Raw genomic sequence first — 22,970 nt, forward strand, 5'->3', positions numbered from 1 at the left:
ACTGTTGGCAGACAAATCTGTACAGTGACAGCAAAACTTTAAAGGGAAGCAGCACAAACACTGATAGTTTCATTATTCTAACTCACACTGCGCCAACAACACTTCATAATGACACACTGAAGCAGAAAACATGTTTTTGTTGTCACTAATAAGAGTAATAAAAGGGTAAGTTCACCCAAAAATGAAAATTCAATCATAAAATGGCTCCACGCAGCTTTTCTGAAATAATCCAAGTCTCCAGAAACCCAGAGATCTCAAATTGGTTTGTAAAGAGATTATTTACAACTTCTTTAGCAGAAAGATTCATTATAGCTGCTCAGCAAAAAATGTCTGAGGTGGGTACATAACTTGACCTTGCGTCCAGGCTGCATATAACCTCTTTCCAACTCGGGGCCTGTGCTTCGTCCGCTTCAGTTGTTTGGGGATAACGCTGGGACGCCGTTTTGCCATGAAGCTCCAGAAATGTTTTGTGGACTGCGAAAGTTCACCCAACTTTCCATCATGGAGCGTGTGGTCGAGTAGATAACAGACTGAATTTTCTGTGTCTGTCTTGGGTCAAAGTTTTGTTCTTTTTGTGCTCAACTGTGTGTAAGAACTGACTATGCAAGGTAATTTTATCGGTGGCTTGAATATCACTGTTTTGTCGCAATTATTTAAGTAAACGAACCGTAGTATCAAACACTCTAACTCTATATCGTGTTCTCTACATGAAGACACTTATTGATCATCTGTGTGCTCAAATGGCTTCCCCTGACCGTAAAACAGCACCACATGATATAAATAAACAACTATAAAACCATATCCTGAACAGAGTGAGTCTCTACAAAATGACTAATACTGTTCTGCAGGTACAGAGATATGTGTTCATGTAACAACAGGAAGTGCTGCACCAAAATAAAACAACTTCCCCTGGTGCTGTTGTTACGGAAATAATGATGTAATGCATTCTTAAATGGGCAAATATGAACTTTATGTTTTATTTTTAACCACCAGAGTTCGCTATTGGACAGTGCTTGAATTTGGATTTGAATCCGTTTTTAATACTGGCGACCCTGCATCCCTGACACGTTTAATCACCGTAATAACTCCAGTCGTCCTGTTCATGAGAAAACCAGTAAGTTACTGAGCTGAAATAACTCTGTGGGGCTGCGTGGGCTTCTTATGCAAATAACCCGCTCCATAAGCAACTGTAATTCACATTATGCAGCAACGTGTTTTGAGCTATGTCATATGTCAAATCAATGCATTTCCACATGCGTATGTCTATGAAAAATGCCGGATATTAAAAATGTGATATTAACGAGGCACAACATCGTCAATCCCCGTAAACCCGCACCAAACTCCATTCACTTTTCGTCATTTTTTGTTTATGTTCAGTCTCCTGGGCTACTATCTGTGAAAATACCCGTGTGGGCCGACGTCAGCCGACGTGTTGAGGGCGTGTGTTACTGTCGGCTAGGAGAAAAAAAAAATAAAAAAAAAAAATGAAGCAACATGTGCGTTTAGTAAATTCCGGTGTGGTTTTGCAATGAAACTGACACACAGTCAGAGAGAGGAAGAGGCAGGGAGGAGGAGGGGAAGGGCCGCACAAATGTCAAACTACTTCACTTGACACAAGATGGATTCTCTCCCTTTGATTCATTGCACGCATGGCGTTGATAATACTCTTTAATTAGCTGCCTTGTGGAGAGTATCGCAGCTCTCCTGACACAACAATGGACTCTAACATTATGGAGATAATAGAGGAATTCATGGAAAGTGCGTTGGCGCAATGGGTACGTCATTTATCATTTATCACTCTCAGTTAGAGGAAAGGTCATCTTTTCTGCAGGGAATCACACAGTGTTAAAACTGTAGAAATCGGCCTTGGACTGAGGCTTATTCTGAAGAGAGCACTATTATTTTACAGTCACAAACACTCAGTGTCTTTTACAGTTTTTTTTTCCTGTTCCATTTACTTTGATACATATAAAAAGGAGAGCAGACTAAACAGCTAAAAAGCCTAGATAAAGCCTTCTTGCCATTGTGTTCAGCAAAACAAACACCCTACTTCTCCTTTTGGCAGCTTCCCTCGCCTCTTAGTGGCCAACTTTTTTTTTTTTTTTTTTCCTGTGCTAGCCGTGAAACTTCCGTGTCCTTGGGCCATCTCTCGTTTGAAACTAATATGAAGTCATGTGCTGTGTATAAAAGAGAAAATGATCTCTAAAATATGTTGAGGATTTGTTGGGTTTGTAACAGACTGGATTTCCAGCTGGGTTTTCCACATGGGAAACCAATCAGCCCGAGGGGATTTTTTTTTTTTCTCTCTCTCTCTCTCCCTCTTCTGGTCAATGAGCAGTATTTATGATATAATGTGATACTGTACTGAACCCTCGAGGGTACTCTTTAAAGTTGCCCTCTTCCAGAGAGGGGGTCAGAGGTGAGGCTCAACAGGATGCCCGCAGCTGGCTCAAGGGCGCTTCAGCAGGGTGGTTATTCACTGACACGAGAGTTTTCACCCTGCTTCACATAGGCTGAAGGACGTCCACTGGTGCTGCTCTCTGTCTATCCTGTCGCTCAGGGTCTGGAGCCGCTCTGCCTCACCTTATCATACTGAACCAACTCGAGCTTGTTACTCTGTTTACCGACAGTGCGGTTTTTTTAGAGGGTGCAGGTGGGAATAAGCCTCATTATATTGCAGTTTGCATTGGCACAGCTCTTCTTAGCACAGAGAGGGAGAGACCTTGGCTTCGGTCCTGCTTGGCTGCCTGTCACTGTGAAGTGCTTCCCAGTGTGAGAGCACAGATTCCACCTGTCCAGACAGGTGCACCAACTCAAGTGGCTTCCTGTGTGAAAAATGTTTGAACCTCTCCATCCCCCTCCTCGTCTCTTCCTCTCTCGTTCTCCCTCGTCCTCGTCAAGGAAAGGAAAAAGAAACGATGGAACAGTCATTACGTCACAAAATCTTTCTCTGGCGCCAGACTGTGGTGACAGTCTCCGGGAGAAACACACTAAAACCTAGCGTATCTGCGTGGAGCGACGCCTGATGAAGAGATGCCGCCAGAAAATAAAAGAGCACATTTCTATTCATTTGATTTCTTTTTGGAGAAAGCTCCTTTGAGTCGCAGCGTTATTGCAGTGTCACTTGGTTTGGTCACGATATTATCAGCCCTGTCAGTCATTTGGAAAAAGAAAATCAGTGGTTCACCATCTCTCTGAAGTGTGTTCTGTTATTTTCTGGAAGCATTTCATCTTCAGAAGTCACACGAAGTAGATATCTTGTGTTATTCTCAATGCATCTCCCATAGGCTTCAATACAGCTGTCAGCAAAGTCTGGCACCAGAGCAAGGATTCAGTGACGCAGCGACCCCCTTCTTCTTCTCTGGTTTCCTTGGTACACGCTCATGCTTTTCCTCATGTCTCTTTCAGGTTCAGCTGTTTGACAAGATGGTGGAGAGAGAGGACGGCGCCCCGCTCTATAGCCAGTACATGGAAGTGAACTCAGTTTCCCAGAGTGCCCGGGAACGCTACATGAGGCTGACCAATGGGATTTTCCTCAATGAGGTCATGCGGGTCATGTAAGATTGATCAAGATTTTCTTGCTCCATTGTCTCGCGGTTACACACCGGCTGTGGTGGAAGTGGTGACTAGACAAGGACAGATGAGATTTAATTAAAAATAGAAATTTATAAGTGCTTATTTTAAGATATTTGTGGAAATATTTTATGTTGCAAACAGAAAAATACATTTGTTAAACCATGCAGTTAGTTGCAAAAAGGCCAACATTTGAGTGAGGAACCATTTTACATCATAATATAATTCAACTCCCAGTGTTTAGCTGTGGTATTACTGTGGCCACTGCTTTTACGAGCACATTAGCAACATGGCTACCGCGAGCAGCTCAGCTTCTGTCCGAAGCGACAAAACAAAAAAGCTGTAAGAATCTCAATTTGGCCGAGAGATCACAATCTAAGTTAAAGCCTCGGTTGTTTTGATTGGTTTGCTACTAAACAATCCAGTAGAAAGAATGCTGGTTTTGAACCGAGTCAAGTCCCAGTTGTCAAGAGAAACACACATCAAGGGGGGAACAAAATTTAACACTTCAGACTTACTTTACCTCAGTTTCCATCCTTCTTCCTCTGTCATCTTCTGAGTGGGGTTCTTTTTATTTACACGTTTATTCCAGTTTTTCCATCGTTATCTGGGGATATTGAACAACAAAACAATCAATCAACAATCAACAATGGGAAATCAACAATAACAGTAGAAGATGCTCTTCCTTTGTGCCGTAATTTTAAAATTTGTGGCGAAATGAATAGCATCTATTGCATGGTCATGGTCCTCAGAGGATGAACGTTACTCTTGGTAATCCTCTGACCTTTCCTCTAGGATTCATATTTGTGTTTCTCATGAAATGTCTCTACAATTACAGGATGGATTGTCATGTACACATCCACACCCCCAACTTACAACTTGTAATCACTTTGGTGAACTCCTGACATGAAGTCTAGTGCCATCGTGAGGTCAACATGTCAAACTTGTCTCGTTCTTTGTTTTATGTTAACATGGAGCAAATGTTAGCGCGCTAACATGCCAAACTAAGATGTTGAACTTGCCTCTTTAATATCAGTATTTTAGCTAAGTTATTATTTGCACTGCTAGACCTGAGTGCTGCCTCACAGAGCTGCTGGCACGGCTCTTAGTTTTGTTTTTTACTCGCATGAAATTTGATGCAACATTCATCACATTCCCTTTTGTAACCAGGCATTGTTCTGCAGCCTGTGTGAAAGGATGGCATAAATGTACGACCCATTCATATTTGCCACAAATTTCCAGTGAATCATGAAATGGGTTTCTGCATATGTGCCAGCCTGTTAGTCATCTTTAATGAATTCCTTATCTCTGTGCTCAAATTTCGGGCAGGATAAAGCCTTTTTCTCTCCCTCAAACTGGCAAGACGAGATCGGAGTCTGTGTTTGTTGAACAGCTGATAAATTTGGCCTGACCCAAGCCACGTTATTTCAACAAATAATTGCATGTGGATTCTCACCGCCTGCTTCTCAGGCTCATTAAAATTTTATTCACTCTCTGCTCAAATGCACCATTGCATAAGGACTTCTCATCTGGAGAAGCGTGGCGCCGGGCTGGTTGATCAAGCTGCAGCAAAAACTCACAGCTGTCTCTTTTTTTTGTGTGTTTGTCACAGAGACCCGAACCCCAAGGTGGAGCGGCTGTACGCCAGCGAGAGAGGCGATCACATGCTGAGAGTCCAGAACTTTTCTATTTTAAATCGACACCTCAGAGCCTTCTACCAGGTTTGTGTGTGTGTGTGTGTGTTAGATCAGATCATCAGTGATGGTCTGAGAGTCAACACACTGTTTTCTCCGAACATTTCACAGAAGGATGAAACCCACTGATTCAACTTTCAGTCCTATTACACACATGCACAGTCTTTTGATTCCTGAGATAGAATTTGTGGCCGCAAAGGGAATAAGTTGTTCAACTTTTGTCTCTATTTAAAAGGGGAGTTTTGTAACAATTTGTAGAAATGTACATGTATTAATCCCTTTTTAATTGGCCATATGTGAGCAGATTGTAACGTGAGATGAAAAATGAGGCCGACCCCGTCTCTCTCTCTGTTGCCTGTACAGTAGCTGCAGGCGATTTGTTTAAGTTGTTTAATGCTGTTGGACTGTGTGCTTCTTTGTGAAGCACTCAGGTCTTATTTTCTGCGACAGTTCAAAGGATGTGACTTAATGCATGTTCTCTTGTGGCTCGTCTCAGTGCCTCTCTGTGCCCCACTAACAGAGAGCAGCAGTAGATACAGAGCCCATTTAACTGCATTGTTTTTCATTTACAAATGAGGAAATAAAACTTTATGCAGGCCTAAGTAGTCCAAAGGGGTCTATATTTTACATTTCAAATACAAAATAGTACAAAATATATATAAATAACACATTTTTTAAGCATTGCTATTCAAAAACAAGTTAATATTTGCTAAACGAAAGCAATTTTACCTGGTCTACTCCATGAAAATGGTATTTCCAAGGTCAAGAATGATCTTTCCCTTCAAACAAGCCAATATATAATGTATGATATTATAGTATAATTGTCAGTGTGCCAAAAAGAGAAAACTGTCTCCAGTGAGATATCCATAGAGACCCATCGACCCTGCTGCTCCCCTCCGCCCTATAGAGCTCTTTAGCACCTTTAAGCTTATTGTTTTGGTTTTACTGATCCACTGAATGAACAGTAAAATATCAGAAATATCAAAACATTTTGACACGATGGAGATCCAAGTGGGACTGAAGCGCTGGTGAAAAAAAGTCGAGCGTGCAGCTGCTGAAGAGCAAAATATACTTCTCAGGATTGATTGAGACAAAAAAACGGAGCTGAGGGGATTTTATTTTGGACTTGTTGGAGCCCAAAATGCTAATGCTGCTCTGTGTTTGCCGTCAGCGTTTGCTAACACTTTCACCTACGTCTGTATTGTGTTAACAGCTTGTTCTGCTGCTCCGAAAGAATCAATGAATGGGCCTCAAGGAGTCGACACATTGTACAGTTGACAAAGTTTGTGTGCATATGCATCTTACAGTGTCAAAAAGGAGCCAAACAACAACCCTGATGTAGCCATTTCTGAGTGTGCTTCGGAGAAATTAGATGCTTTCTTGAAACTCCGTTAAAATGTTGATTTATTTTTCAGTCGTATCCCTTGTTTCTCTCAGAACAAGAGGGTATATTTCAGCAATTTTCGAAAATGTTGTCGTTTGTTTTCTTGCTGGGTGTGAGATGAGAACGTTTATGGAGCTAAAGCAGTCAGCGAGCTTATTTTAGCACTAAAGCTAACACAATGTAAAGCCATAACTTGTCATTTTTACACTTCAGTTTAAGCAGGGATGACTAACACCAGATGTAACGTGTTAGTTAGTAAGCTTTACTTGTGCAGCAGGGCTTGTTATTTTTTCCCCTCATTTTACCCTCTTCATCCGTTATGCTCGGCTGTACGGCTGCTAGCTTTTGCCCTGCGTTTAGATGTGAGAGTGAGGTCAATATTCATCTTCCGACTCCTCGCAAGAAAGCAGACACACAAAGCGTTGGAATCTTTTGCCGTGGTAGTTTTAACTCTGCACAAATAAAACCCTCAGCAGCCTCTCAGCTGTAAGGCAAGTCATTACACAGAGAAGAAATACTGAGGCAAACCTGTGAGACGGTGACACGGACCGCACAATTATTTGGAAATGGTCTGACTCTGGATGGCGCTCCATCTGATGTGTTTGAGAAAAATGCCTTCAATAGCCCTGTTTACTGTCTCGAGCGTTTCTCGCCCCAAAGAAAGTTCTGAAACATTGGGTGAAATGGCTTTTTTTTTTTTTTTTAAATGGATGGACTGAAATGACTTGCAGCTCGTTATAAATAGAAACGTCTTGTAAATATCCTCCTGAAACATAACTCAGGGCCACACCAAATGGCGAGGGAGAGGGGGGTGACGGAGGGAGGCTGGAGAAGCAGTTGTCTCGCTGTAAGGTAGCAAAAACAGAGGACAAGATGAAGCCCAACTATCCGTCTGAACGCATGAATATTTGGCCTGAGGCTGGTGTAGAAAGTTTGACGTGTACCAGGGTGGGGGGGGGGCGAGATGGAGAAAGATGAAACACAGAAAATTTCCATCCTCACAAGACGTGTCCCTGCTTATTATCATGGAAAGGGAGGGGGGATGAGAAAAAAAACAGCGGAGGAGCTGAATTTCTTGAGCTGCAGCTGTGGCTAGCGGCTTGAGAGAGGAAAGTGAATAAAAAAATATCAAATAGCTGTATCATGCATTTCATAATGTGCACCGAGGGGCGCCTGTGGCATAAAAGGGAAATGACACAGTTCTTTCCCCGAAGGATGATTCAAAGGCCTCCATTCTCAGCAAAGAAAAGCCTCACAAAGCACGAGTCAGGTGGACTGAACATGCGCCGCTCAGCCCGTCACACGGCACACAACACACAGTCTACAAGGTTTCACTTCCTAATTTTCACTGAATCACTGATGTCCCTTGAAAGCTCATAGCAACACAAAACACAGGCGGTAATTGGGAGGCTCACGTCAGCCGGTGGCACGCTACAACTTCACCTGGTGCAGTCAGAATGGGCTCCACTGTGGCCGTGGACGTTTTCAAACTTGTCTTTTTTCCCTCTTGCGGTCTTGTTTGCGACACTGGTTTGCTGTGTATGTGTTAACGTGAGTGAGTGTATGTGTGTGTGTGTGTGTGTGTGTGCAGGATTCAATGGCGGCATGTGTCGTGTTAACCACAGCAACAGTCTGCAGCTTGGCAGGGCTTAATTTTCTCCGCTGTGACCTCAGTTCTCTAATACAGCAGTAGAGCTATTCCTGTAGATGAGACAGGCTGAAGGCTCTGTTACAGTAAACACGCACCTCTACTGTAATGGCATCTAAAGCACTGTTATTGTATTGTCCTCCTTATAGTTTGTTCTGTCTGTGATTTTGTGTTTTCTTTTCTTCTGGTCCGTTTTATCGATGTTATATTCTGTTCTGCTCTTTTCGTTTGTGTCTCTGATGTCAGCCCTCTCCTCTGGGTAGACGACTGGTGGTTGATTTGAATTATAAAGATATCTCATGTCAGCAAATAAGTTTATTTAGTCATTTTTGGCTGTTGTTGTGACATTTAAAGAAATGTAGTTAAACACGGTGGTCCGACATGTCGCTCGCATCTTTGATAGCTCCGCAACGAAGATGTCTCAGTCTAACTGCTTGATTTGGGTAACGACACGATCAGGAAATTGTTGCCATTGATGAAATATGACTGCGTCGATCATTTTATGTAAATGATACGTAAACAGTTTGAAATTCTATCATGGAAAAGGACAATTAAGTCATACAAGCTGTTGTGTGATGCAGCGTTTCTCTTTGAGGAAGTTCAGATTCAAATTCTAATTCAAAAACCTTTATTAGTCTCCGGGGTGAGTTAAATTAAAGGAAGTTATAATAAACAAACATTGTGATTGATTCTTTGTTTGGTTTGTTATATTTTGTTCCCTACATTATATTCCAATTGTAACATCTACCTTATTCTCAGCCTCCACGGCACCTTGCATGAATTATTTTCACGCTTTCTGGCACGTCCAGTCACTTAACCCGGACCAGCGTTTTTCCGTAGCAACAATCCTCTGTACGCATCGTTCATGAAGATCTGGGTTAGCATTTTTATCAAAGGAAAATGGTTGACACTTTGATTATTGCTTAGCCCATTTAACTAACACTTCTAAAGCCTTGGAAGAGTCGCAGTGTGTTATGACCTTTCGAACAAAGTAGCAGCTGTAATCATTTCCCAGGTAACCTCCTGGAGAAACATGCATATTCTCTCTTGTGCTGTTTGTGCTCTTTTTGTCGAAATACCAATTTACAACGGTTGTTTACAAAAACGTCCTGGTATTCCTTACATATATTCTTTTTAATGATGTTATTGGGTGTATAGTATGAATCTAATTGATCTAAATGCATGCTTGATGCTGTCATATCTAAATAATAACAACACTATCGCTAACATGAGCTTGGAGGCCTAATCTAACTGGAGGAAATGACAGTTTGATTAACTAATTATAGATGCCAGCAAAGCTATATAGTCCATAAAATAATCACAACAGAAAAAAGCATGTCCAACTTTCACTCTCGACATGTGATACAGAGAAATAAACTAGTTTGCATACATTTCCTCAACGGCCAGTTTTCTACCTGAAAGTGTTGTTAGTGTAACGTCACAGTGATTCTTTCCTGTGGAATCGCAATGTTTGTTTTCAGTCATTTCCTGGTGGAAAACCCCTCGCGTCACACACTGGTGTATACAATTAAATGTTCTTTGTCATGATACTGATGTGTTATTTCAGAGTGTAGACATCAGATTCACCTGACATGCATGTTGGAAGCTTTCAAAACTTTCACTAGCTTTAGTTTACGAGGCATATTTTACCTTTTGGGGGCACATATTTAAGAAAATAACATCCTGAGTTTAGCCAAAAGGTGGTGATTGGAATTCTGATTTACCAAAGAAAATGACAGCTTGAATCTGTCTGTCAGTTTTCCTTTGCCCTGTTTTCTACTGTACTTCATTTGCTTCTACTCCATTATTTAAAAAAATCTATTCTGTTCTCCTCTATTCCATCTAAAAGCCTTTAATGGTTCTGAATGGAGACACTTAGTTTTCAGCTTTCTGTTAATGGGATGTTAAATGTTAATTTCTCCTGCCAACTAATTCATTGACCCTCTACATTTAAATGCCTCCATCCTCGGCAAACCGTGACACTTTTAAGGCGGCTGAACATCCAGTAAAAGATGTTTGAATTTACATAAAAATCCACAGATTAAATCCAGCTCGCGCATGTGCACGGAGGCGAGAACGAGATAAAGCAAACACGAGGCAGCCGAGAGCAGCATTGAAAATCATAACCCTGCACCAACACAAACAACATGAAGTAGAATTATTGATAGAAAGATAATGTTGCATATGGACTTTAATTCTCTTCAGCACCAGCAGCCAGCAGCTTGATGAAAAAATGGGATTCAGGACTTCTGTAAACAACACTAGATTAGTTTCCGAGGCAGACTCGCAGAAGGATAATTCCATTTTTTTAACTGAAATGTCACTGAAAAAAGGCTTCCTCTACAAATGAACCCTGAGAGAAACTGCCCTGGAAATCATAGCACAGCACAGATAGTTGCACCATGTATAACTAATTGTTCCTCTCTTCCTCAAGCCAAGAATATAAGTGTACCAACACGGGATGTGTAAAATATAGGAAAGGAGTGCACCAACACCACCCAGTATGTATTGTGTCTGTACGAAGCCTGAATTGTTATCAAGAGGACGTGAGCATGCAGCTTCTATATAATTTATCTCAGTGCACCATGAACCGCGAGCTGCACGTTGACCAACACAGTGCTGCTAATATCCTTCATGCCCTGCAGGAGCAGAAACCTCAGGTTGGCTGCACACGCGTCTGATGCCAGACTCGCACACGATGGAGTGGTTTCTGAGAGGAGCCTGTTGGTACATTGCCTCACTCATTGCAAAGTTTATAAATCACGGTAAACGGCAGCAGAGAGAGCTGTAATTGTGACTTGTACTCCGGTGAGTTTGCCTCGATGCATCGCAGGAGGATGTGAACAGGCTTTCGGAGCAGTTGGGGAAGGAGCAAGCCAACAATGCCAGTGTGTGGCTGCGTGACAGAAACATTTTTAATTAACAGGGAAGTCGCTCTGGTGTTTTCTGAGTTTAAAACCAGGCATGTAAATTAATAACATATCAGGCAGAAGTCATCTGCTTGGCACAGACGGCGATGTAGGAGGAGCAAAGGACTGCAGGTCCACATGACAAACACTTATAATGCTGCTGCCAGTGAAGCCAGGTTTCTGGAACGTCTGAGGCGTCTGCCATCCAGCTTTATTCAGCGTTGTTTAGAATCTGCCAGGAGACTTGTCCAAGATCTTGAAGTGGAAAAGTCCACAAGCTGAAACAGGCTGACCAGAGAGCTGGTGGGCCTTCTGCTAGTCCCGAATCACCCCATTTACTCCTTAATTACTAATACTTTGTAGCCCTGGACCATTTACCAAACATCCAGAGCTTATTTTCATATTTTCAGCTTGTTTTTTTTAAAAATTTTTATTCATGAGCTTATTTTTCTGTCCTTAGAGGATCGTCCACAGCAAGGGCATCGTGACCGTGTAACTTGAGGGGGCGCGTGTCTTCTCACTTTTAAAATGTAATGGCTTCAGTCAATGCTTGAAATCTATTTTCACAAAGCTTTCTGTTTTAAATAGCTTTTCTGTATTCAACACAGGCCCATCATTCAGCGGCTAAGCGATTATAACCAACAGTGTGAGGTCATGACTTGACATTTAAAAAACAGCATTTATATATGATAATACTTTTTAAGTATAGCATGGAAACACTCCAATCAAAGCCAGCAACTGAGCAAAGAACATTACTAATTCACACTGTAGGCCAATATAGTCTGAACTTAATATTAAATGTTTTATTTTGTGTGTTCATGATCAGTTAAAACTGCAGGGTTATGAAACTGTGCCCCCCGCGAACAATTATCCCAGGCTTCATGTGAAATGTGTGTAATAGCTCTATATTCTAACAGTAACTGAGTAATCAACACGGGAGTCATCCAATCACGATGACAAATTCACTCCAAGTATGCGCTCGTTTACTGCGGAGGAGACGCTTGTAATGTGAACGCTGACAACATACATTTTAGATTATAGATTTAATATTTAAACTGAAATCATAAAATGAACACAGACAACTCTGCATTAGGTAATGAAGACACTGTTTGAGTACTGCAGCTTACCACTACTGATACCTCTGTGACAAACTAATCATAATGGCCTGAATAACATACAGGTCAGGTTCGAGGCTTGTCAGAGGTAATGGGTTTCTGTCTGACGTCAAGTCCGATCTTTGTGACTCGGCACCTCGCTGTCGTATTACCCATATTTATGCATATATTCTAACCATAAGGGCAACAGCGGAAACACTCAGATCCAGGATTGTTATTCGTTCACTGAATCTTTACAATGATTCTGTCACTCCAAGAGAAAAGCTGAGATGGTGCCACGCTAAATTGTATAAATCTAATTCACACAAAGCCTCCTTGACCTGGAATAAGAGAAAGGAAAAGTGAGTCTTATCGGGTGTCAGCTCTTTGTTTACACCACAAACTGCAGGAAAGCTGGTGGAAAGTTCTGTTGTTGTTTACACAGGCTCTCTGTGGGCAGACTGACAGGACAGGCCAGCACATCACTTGAGTTTTTTTTTTTTTCTCAACGCTCAACTCTGCACATTTGTTCTTTTTTTTTTTTTTCCTTCAGGAAGACATGCAGCAGCTTATACTGATGCCGCTCCCAAATGTTGCCATACTGGGGCAGGACCCCCTAACAGGTACAAGATAACAGCGTGATCCTATCAGTGCCATGTCTCTCAGCGGAAGGGAAAGTAATTATACTTTATATACGAGTCCATATCTGTGCTATCTGTGAAACACATTAAGGTGATAATGATAGGGAGGGTGGCAGAGGGTGGGGGTGCAGATGATGATGATAATGATGATGATGACAGTTATTTCTGTGTCCTCAGAGGCAGCTGTGGAGGAGCTCAGGCGACTGCTCCTGCTCTTATTAGGATGTGCCGTTCAGGTGATCGCACACTCACACGACGGTCACGCTCTCTGAAGGTCGATAATCACACGCGCGGTATTGTTTACTGAACCCGCAGACATTATTAATCAATCCGCTGCTTATTTTCACGATTCACCGACTCATTGTTCAGTCAGTGAAATGTCAAGAAAGTGTGAAAGAGGCTCATCACAGTTTCCAGACGCCTGAAGTGACGTCTTCAAATGGTCTAATTTTAGACTCTAGATCCATATATCGCAGATAACTGGAACCAGCATGTTTGAGATTTTTGTTTAAAAAAAAATTACTGAAATGATTAATCGATTATCAAAACAGAACACTTTCTTTCAATCCACAAAATCCCAGACCAAAAGTCAAACTTGATGGTGGGCAGTGGGCGCAAATAAGAACCCACTGTATTGTTAAGATGCAGAAGTGTAACAACGATGACTAGTTCCCTTGATTGACTGACTTCTTGCTCCGTGTTTCACCTGCTCTCCATGCCTAAAGTCCATTAATATCTACAGTGGTATTTATTTTACAGCACTTTGAATACTTTCTGTGCTAAGAAAATCCACTGAATCCACTTTCAAACTGGTCAAAGTTTCTGTAAGGTTATTTTTGTAGTCAATAGGGACCATGGAAACCTGTATTTTCCTTGTGTAATTTAGAAAAATTATCAAATGAGTAAACCTATGTAGTTAACAACGACAGTACGGAAATAGCTGTTTCTCAAAAACAACAGGGAGTTATATCACATTCTTCCATTGGATTCAGAACAACATAGATTTAAATAATACGTGTTCGGTGATCCGGTGTTTATATATATATATATATATATATATATATATAATATATATATATATATATATATATATGTATGTATATATATGTATATATATGTATGTATATATATGTATGTTTAATAATACCACAGTTAACATGAACACCATATTCTTCTCATGGCAAAATTATTTATTTGATAGAAAATTTGACAATTCATGCGAGACTATGTGCAGTCTGCTCTTCAGCAATGAATCAAAATAGATTTAATGCGGCATTTTAAAAACTGATTAACAGAGAAACACACAGATTCATCACCGGTGCAGCCAGTCGGCTTCATAAGTCACATAATTATTTAGATGAAGATCACCTGTGAGTTCAGGTCGGGAGGAACTCAACTACTTCCTGCACCTGGTAGCATTTAAATCTGTCACTGCTAAGCATTCAGCTGAGATCGTTTCTAGATTTAAATCATCCTCCTGGTTTTTAAAGCTATATTTCTGTCAACCTGTCTGTTTATTCCAGCCATGATCAATTCTTCCCTTTATCCTTTAAAAACCTGAATATTTTAAATGAACAACGGTTTGACCAGCACGCCACCTATTGATCCGTCCATTTGAAGTCAATTCTGTCCTGTATCTGAACCTCATATCTGGCTTAGGTGTTGGGAAAAATTGTATTTTGTGAACGGGTCCAAAGGTGAGCCCGACAATCTGAGTCAGTAAAGTTTGAAAAACCCTGATTGAAGTAACAACACAGACTCTCCTGTGGCACCACCCTCAGGTCGGATCTGACCTTTTTTTTGCCCCAGATGTGATAATGATCGAAAAGTGGTGAAAGTTTTCTTCACAGTTTCCGTCCATCAAACCATTGTATTCATCAAAAATCATTTTGTTGTCTGGCCTGCACTGAGCTGATAATAATGTGACAGTTTGTTCATCATTTCATTCTTTGGGTGAAAAAATAAAATGAATGAAGAGAAAAAAACAGAATAATGAATTTATTTTAGGTTGATCCATGTTGCTGACCTTTCAAAAAAGAAATGATTTTGTTGGTTTTTCAGTCTGGGGCCTGGAACTAACGATTAGTTTTGATTTTCGATTCATCTAATGATTATTTTCTTGATAAATTGTTAAATGCGCAAAATGTGATTAAGAAATGTCAACTGTAGTTTCTGAGTGATCGTCTTGCTCCTCCTGGCGTTTTTGCTTGGAAGAAATGTATCATAACAAGTTTCTTCCTTTCTTTCTTTTTGAGTTTCTTGACAAAGCAGCTGTGTATAATTCAAATGTGCACAAGTGTAAATACAAGTCACGATTCTCCAAATCCATGATTCGATTTGACTTCAAATTCACAATTCAATTCTATGCCATTGTGGGACTTGATTTTAGAGCAAGATAACGGTCATTTACATTTTCATATTCTTTAAAAATAGTTAGTGCAACCTGTGTGGGTTCAACTTTTAATGAGATAAAAGTACATCTGCGCTTAGCAGCAGACATAATTAATACGTGGGCTAATTAGCCAACTAATACCGCGATCAAGAGGTTGTTGAAGGACCCACTCTGCCCACTTCAGGCTGATATACTGTGTTATATTGATTGACTCCATTTCATCCCTGCTTGTCTGCAGTGTGAGGCGAAGGAGACGTTCATTCAGCAGATCCAGTCTCTAGACATTGAGACCCAGGCAGACATCGCCAGCTGTATCCAGGAGGTACGTTTAAGTATTAATCAAATCAAGCCCCCCTCCAAATATAAAAGACATTCACCGGCTGACCAGGGGAGACACTTCTAAGAGGCTCTTTGTACCTAAATATGATTGATCCAAGAATTTCTTCACTGTGTTGCCTGCAGACACGCAGTGAAGAAACTATTACACCTTCTACTGGGGCTTCAAGTGAGTCTGAAAATGAGCTACTTGTTATTCTGCCGGCAGCCTTTAAAGGACCTCTGGGTGCCCCTTGCTGCCACCGTGGGATGGATCCTCCACCCCTCATGTCCGCCTCCCCGCCCCCACCCTCTGTCAAATCATCCTCTCTCCCCTCGTCTTTTTTCTGTCATTCTCCGCTTTCCTCTCCAATAAATCCTAAATGCCAAATTGTACTCTTTTTAAAAATGCCCCCCATGAATAATTGCCGGCATTACGAAAACAGCATGCTGCATACCAGCGTGTCTGAATTACAGTAGCAGCGTGTTGCCCAAAAGCCTTCTCCGTGCCAGGATCCTCAGTCTCATAAATCACGAGGTGAGAGGTGCTCTTCCTGTGTGGATGGATGCACCCCCTGCTCGCTCGTCATATGCCTTCCACCCGAGGACATTTCAAACCTGTCTACATGATCATTAGTTTCACACGCATTAGTCAGGCATCTTTGGACACACTTCCCCCGACATATGTGTGGTTTTTATTTATTTTATTTTATTTTTCTCTGCTTGGTATTCACACAGCCTTCACACTGACTGGATTGTTTGTCCCCATATCTGCCATTTTGTGTCAGGTTTTCCCAAACGCCCATTGATCTTATCATAGGGAGCTGATAAACTTGTCCTTGCTGCAGGTGACTCAGGATCCTCGCGTGGTGCTGCCGCTCCGCTGGGACGAGCTGGTGGAGGATGAAGGTGCAGACTTGCAGCTGGTGTTCAGCTCCATGGCCAAACAGATCCAGAGTCTGCTGGCGCAGAGAGACACACACCTGGAGGTACACGTGCATGTATATCCTTACTGCAGTCATACTTGAGTCAAAGTAAAGATATTGGGTTAGAATGAAAAATGCTTAAAACTGTCTTTAGGTTTGTTGTATTAACTAGCTAAGTATCAAACGTATTTTTTGGTATTTAAATATTAAAATTACAAGAGAAAGTTAATTATAGTAACCCTATATATGTTCTTATATACTTTGGGTTGACCAATTATCTGTTGGAATCAGTGTTTTCTTCATCCAGTTACAGATGAAATCATTTGAAAATGCACCACTGACTCACATTGTAATCTGCAAAGTAACTTAAAGTTTTTAAATAAATGCACTGGAAAAAGTACAAAATTTGCCTCGACATTATAGTTTAAGACTTCCACACGTGCCCTTGTTGTTTAAGACATACACACCACAGAGCATGACAGCCATGTCTGGGGATCAATTCCTGCTGAGGACCTTTGATGCATAAAAATATGTTTGACACTTATGTCAAACACAGCAGCACCACGATAATGAGAAAAGTCATATGAAGTCATGAAATGTAATTAACTGAAAATTAGGATATGCATAAGTGAGTGCTGCACTCGTTTCATCGCGGCGCAACTGAGTCACATATTTGATCAACATTTCATGTCTCATGCTGCTCAGATCTCATACAGCTGCGATGATTTGTGCCGTGTAGCCAACAGAAGCTGATATTAAAATGGTTTCTCAACTGAGACTGTAGACTGTAGGATAGATTAAATTTCAGAAAAGACAAGTATGCGGTGGGATTTGAGGTTGACAGGAGTAGCTTTGCATCTTTTCTTTTATTAAAGAAATAACAATATAAGAAAGACTAGGCGCATGTCCACCTCCAATGTCTGAATAAAGGAATATAGTGAACGTATTGAGATATCCTACGAGGATCAAGACCTTTTGTTTTTATTTCAAACAGGAACATGTGAGTTATTACCCCGTATATGATCTCCTTTACTTAATCTGACTCTGTCCTGCGCCCTTAAATCCACTCACGTCTGTTACCTGTCTGAACTCGATAAAGGCTCCAGTTCTGAATTTTGATTCTTCAGCTGCCATCGAGACAGAAGCTCAGCCGCTGAGTGACATCACCTGAGGCAATTTATCAGCTGACACGCAGCTTCTTCTGGAGCCACAGAAGGCTTTATACTACTCTTTTCAGATATGCAGTAGTTCTCCCCAAGACCTGTAAACACACTTAAATGCGTAAACTTGGAGGAGTTCCTCTATATTACTCACTGACAAACTTCTTAGTTCTCTTTATCTCCCTCCTAATATTTAATTTCATGCGTCCTCTCTGTCCCTCGCCACATCTATCGCCCTGTCTCCTCCCCTCTCCCTCCCAGAGGATGGCAGAGCTGTGTCGGGACCGGGAGGGCCAGGCTGACACAACCACGGTGGCCCTGGGTGGTCGCAGCGAGGAGCCACCCCAAGGTCTGGCACTCCAGCTGGCAGACAGCAAGGCCAAACTTCGCCGCCTTAAACAGCAACTGTGAGTGTGTGTGTGTGTGTGTGTGTGTGTGTGTGTGTGTGTGTGTGTGTGTGTGAGATGGAGGAAACTCATAAGAACCTTCAGAAAAGTTGCGATAAAGGTCAAGATTTAAAGAAAAAAAAGTGCACAATTTTGTCACACAACACACAAAACTGTGGGTTGTTACTCGGCAACGAGTAAGGAACCAATTAGGTACTCGCTGCTTTAAAGCAGCTCAAACGATGTATTAATATAGACTGAATCATAAAGATCACTATGGGCCAATTATAATTTCTGGATATGTATGTGCTCTCACATTTTCTAGCAATAATTATATGCTAGTGTATAATATAAACTAAAATCAGCACTAAAATACTGCTTTAAAAATTGCTTTTCTGGTACTGATGGTTTTATGTTTGACTTGTTTTTTAGGGAGGATAAAGGGGATCAGATATTGGATTATAAGCAGGAGATTCAAACCATGGAGGAGCAACTCAAGAAACTCCAGAAAGAGGTACAGAAAGTCTGATTTATGCTGCTGCGAGGAGAAGTCCTCGCTTTGGGTACACAGAAAGACATTAAACTTCACTAGTTTGGCAGCAGCTCTAACAGGGTGTATATCAGGCTGGAAAACATCACAGCACAGCCAAGAGCTCAAAACACAGGTGGCTTTTAACAGCCAATAAGTTAATCCCTCTTAGGTTATGTATTTAGCAGAAATTAGACTACGCACATGGCAGCCAATGGCGGTTTTGTCCAGAGGAACATTACTGTCAAACTTGTCTTTCAGTTTAACAAACCAGAACAAAACTCTGGACATGAACGAATGAGCTCATAACGCTCCCACTGAGAAACTGCCGACGAGTTTATTAAACATTTATTTAGAAATACGCTTGCAGAGAGGAGTCAGGTTTATTTCCAAGCAGGATTTCACATACGAGGATTTTGCCCTTGTGTTTTGGTGCATATCAACGATAAGCATTTTGAGCACAGCTGCACTTCCTGCCTCGTGGTTGTGTGCCTGCCTCCTCGCACTGGTCGAGTTCTTCTTCCTGAATAATTGCCAGAACATTTTTTGGCAGAATATTATGATGGAGTTGACCTCTGACCTTTTAGATATAAAATGTCTTCACTTCATCAATTGATCTTCTTTGACATTCATGTAAAATGTTGTCATGATTATAGAACGACTCAGTAAAGGCTCTTAACTTAACGGAGACCTAGTTCTGATGTAAACTATAAACTAAGATCTTGTAGAAAAAAGAATACAGCAACAGGTTTTCATTTTCTTCCTGTCCTTGTGAGGACACGTCAAACTCAGAAGCACACACACACACACACACACACACACACACACACACACACACCTTTCCTTCACCCTGTAATACACTTTGTCAACATTTGCTTTGCTGCACATCCCAGATCTGTTGACAGGCTTTTTTGACCTCATCCCCACTGGCATTTGAACGTGTGTGTGTGTGTGTGTGTGTGTGTGTGTGTGTGTGTGTGTGTGTGTAGAACCGTACTCTGCAGGGTGAGGTGAGGGGCATGCGTGCACTGCGGGATGAACTGGACTGCGCCCGAGAGCGAGCTACGCGGGCCGAGCAGCTCCAGACTGAGCTTCAGAGCTGTAAACACAGATTGCGCAGCCTGGAGCTAACCCGCACTCAGCTGAAGGTACGCACACATATTCGCACCATGCACACACACACACACACACACACACACACACACACACAGACACACACACTAACAAAGCACAGCTCTCCACACACACTTTTGAATTAGCCATTTAAACTCGAAGGAAAACAAGCAGCGCTGCAACATCTACACCATGAAATACATTCAAATTGTTCTGTCAGAAAGTTACACACTGGAATCAAACGCACTCACGGAGCCTTTATACACACAAACACACACTTTTACAAAGCCAGGACTTCATATGTACTTAACATCAAGACAGTCCCGTTTTTAACCTTCTCTGAGTGGCTATTATTTCATCAAAAGAAGCACTGTACCATTTCATCTCAGAAGCCACTCGCGGCCCTGAGCGTTTTCAATCAAGAGCGAGTGTGAACAACTCTGAAGCTTAAAGCCAACGGATGAGATTACACTGCGTGATGTCATCGGGATTTACCGCCCGGGGCCGCTTCATTGACAAAGAGCAGGAGAATGGCTTCGCTTATTGGAGCTTTTACACCCAAATGAGATTTATTCTGAGGTAGTTTAACAGTTCGGAGGCAGAGAGATGTGCTCGTATCCTTGTTACACACCTCACAGTGTCCTCGCTGTCACCTTCTCAGTCTTATTTGATTTATTCCGCCTTCACGCTGCATCACCGTGACAGCCCAAATTAGCTGGTGGGAGAATTTTTCTCTCATGTTTGGGTTCATAATTAATTTCCCAAATTCACAGTGATCCTTTGTGTGGTTGATAAAACCACAGGGGCTAATGTTGAATGGGTCTTTTTTTGCATAGTATATGCCATAATTCTTAATTCAATTCCCAATTCCATTATATCAACATTGTGCTCTCAAGATTAATTATGGAGAGCTGAGAACAGAGAGAGAGAGAGAGAGATCACTTTAAGAGGGTTCAGGGGGTAAAAAGTATAATGAGACGGGTTATTACCAACATTTAGTGTGTGCTCACTTTAGGTTTAACCTCTAAATCAGTGATCCTCACTATTTTTATCAGAAGAGCCACATTGGCAGAGCAAAATCAAGGGGGGAGCCACTTTTACGACAACATACCAAGTCACCTTTGCAAATGTGCATTTCTACATATAAATTGGACAAATTTGACCATATTTACCTTAATACTGGGAAGAGCGGAAGCTGGCATGCACATCCTTGACTTTCTTCATGCCATGAAGAACAAATAAGAATTCGTCCATCCACTTCTCTTGAAATTTCCTGTGCTCATCGTTGTATGCCTCGTACCTTTCGTTTTTTACTGGGAACACCTGACGTTTGCCTGCTTGTCCCCTCTCCGGCGTCTTCATGTTGATTTTCGTTTGCTGCTTCCTTAGACTCTTTTTCCTCACTATTCGTTACAGTGCTGTGCGTCTGTCCGTCTGGTTTTTGTGCTGGTTTTTGCCTTTTTTTTAAAAATTAGAAATTGATGCATTTTGTGCCTGCATCTCACGTTGGCTAGCGGAGCTAACATAACCTGGCTGCAAGCGTACACTGCGGTCAAATGTTGCCAGGTTTGACAGTGCCACCTTTAGGAAATGCGATTAATTAAGGTGAAAGGAGAAGCATAATGAAGATGTTTGTGTTTTTTTGTGTAGTGCAGTGTTCACTGTATATTTATGTAGCACATCTGAAAAAATGTATTGGCTGTGTTACCATATTGTTATAAACTACCATGCGAGCCACCATTTAAAGCCTGATGAAGTACATGTGGCTCGCGAGCCGCGCAATGAGTATCTCTGCACTAAATCAGGCAGTTTAGATGACGTGACTTATCTGTTGGCTTATTTACAATCTGTAGAATTTGTCAGTATAGAAGGAATGCAAGAAAGCACCATGGTTCCACTGGGGATTGAACCCAGGACCTTCTGCGTGTAAAGCAGACGTGATGACCACTACACTATGGAACCACTATAGGAAAATATGATTCAGCTCGATATCCTGCCCTAGTTATGACCCTTGCTTTGTATTAAAAAAAGAAAAAGTCCTGCTTTACTGATGATTTCTACACAAAGAGCAGAGGTGGCAAAAGTGCACACAGTCTTTACTCAAGCAGAAGAACAGATACTTGTGTAAAAACAAGGGATTTGTCTGAGCTGTTTGGAAATGCACCAGAGAGACAGTTGATGCTTCAGTCTCATTCCCAGGACGTCAAATATCGACATTTTGGTTTGGTATAGAGAAGGAATAGAGAAACTAAAAAAATCCAGGCAGAGGGCTGCAGGTTCTCTGCAGATGTGAGACACTCACAGGCCTTTTCTCTCCATTTTAGTCTCACTGTCTCCCGTCTGATGTGCTCTGATAGGTTGAAATCAGTAAGTAACGAGCCTGTTTTAAAACTGAAAGGAGTGGAAGGTGCAGTACATACTAAAATGTAGGCAGTGAAAGAAAAAGTTGAAGTAAATACGCAAGATACCTACAGATACCTGAAAAATCTACTTAAGTAAAGCAGCAAAGTATTTGTTCTCTGTTACTTCCCACCAAGTGCGAGTTTAATTAGAAATGAGTGTTGCAGATGAGAAGAGGTGGGAACAGAACAGAGTAAATTAAACTAACCCTTTCTCACAGAATCCCTAAAATCTATCCCGACTTTATCTGCTGTAGCCAAATCACAAAGCCGAAGCCGACAATGTGGATCGAAGACCGACTGGCTCTGAAAAAAGACACCTAAATGAATGATGTCATCTGGTTTGAAATGTCCACCTTCCTGCAGGAGCAGCAGCAGCTGTGTGCAGCGCTGCAGGAGACCAAGGCTCTTCTGGAGGAACAGCTGGTGGACGCACGGGCGCGCTGCTCCTTGCTAAGGGAGCTCGAGAGGGACAATCTTCTGCTGCGTCAGAGAATCATAGACGTAGAAGCGGTGGGTCTGAAATATTAAGCATGTGAAGAAATGTACTTGCACATGCACTATTATGGCATTGGAGAAAATACCTGTGTGTGTGTGTGTGTGTGTGTGTGTGTGTGTGTGTGTGTGTGTGTGTGTGTGTGTGTAGGAGCGGGAGACTGAGAGGCAGCGTGTTGACGAGCTGCTGGAGATGAACATGAGCCTCGAGGCGGACCTGAGGCACGGCCACAGCGCCCCCCGACGATTCCTCCAATCAGAACCGGACTCTGACGAGGAGCTGAGCACCGTGATTGGTCAGTGCACCTGCCT

General features: G+C 41.8%; 1 protein-coding gene and 1 non-coding gene across 4 annotated transcripts in view; one reads left to right on the plus strand and one right to left on the minus strand.

Moving 5' to 3' along the window:
- The first annotated feature begins 1,053 nt into the window (after positions 1–1,053).
- ccdc88b (coiled-coil domain containing 88B) overlaps positions 1,054–22,970 on the plus strand; it is a 49,126-nt gene continuing 27,209 nt past the window's right edge. The window contains exons 1-12 of one of the 3 annotated variants that reach the window (XM_037077551.1): positions 1,054–1,114; positions 3,409–3,557; positions 5,186–5,294; positions 12,856–12,925; positions 13,121–13,179; positions 15,574–15,657; positions 16,499–16,639; positions 17,998–18,143; positions 18,555–18,636; positions 19,641–19,799; positions 22,530–22,676; positions 22,810–22,954. In XM_037077551.1, the coding sequence (XP_036933446.1) occupies positions 1,103–1,114; positions 3,409–3,557; positions 5,186–5,294; positions 12,856–12,925; positions 13,121–13,179; positions 15,574–15,657; positions 16,499–16,639; positions 17,998–18,143; positions 18,555–18,636; positions 19,641–19,799; positions 22,530–22,676; positions 22,810–22,954 (1,303 nt within the window). In that variant the 5' untranslated portion in view covers positions 1,054–1,102. Of the gene's footprint in view, positions 1,115–1,541; positions 1,776–3,408; positions 3,558–5,185; positions 5,295–12,855; positions 12,926–13,120; positions 13,180–15,573; positions 15,658–16,498; positions 16,640–17,997; positions 18,144–18,554; positions 18,637–19,640; positions 19,800–22,529; positions 22,677–22,809; positions 22,955–22,970 lie in introns of those variants that run through there. The other 2 variants (XM_037077550.1, XM_037077552.1) reach the window with 2 other exon arrangements.
- Positions 21,654–21,726, minus strand: trnav-uac. Its single transcript has one exon. It is a non-coding gene; the product is annotated as a tRNA-Val (tRNA).

The sequence above is a fragment of the Acanthopagrus latus genome, chromosome 18 (genome assembly GCF_904848185.1).
Source record: "Acanthopagrus latus isolate v.2019 chromosome 18, fAcaLat1.1, whole genome shotgun sequence".
Lineage (NCBI taxonomy): Eukaryota > Metazoa > Chordata > Actinopteri > Spariformes > Sparidae > Acanthopagrus > Acanthopagrus latus.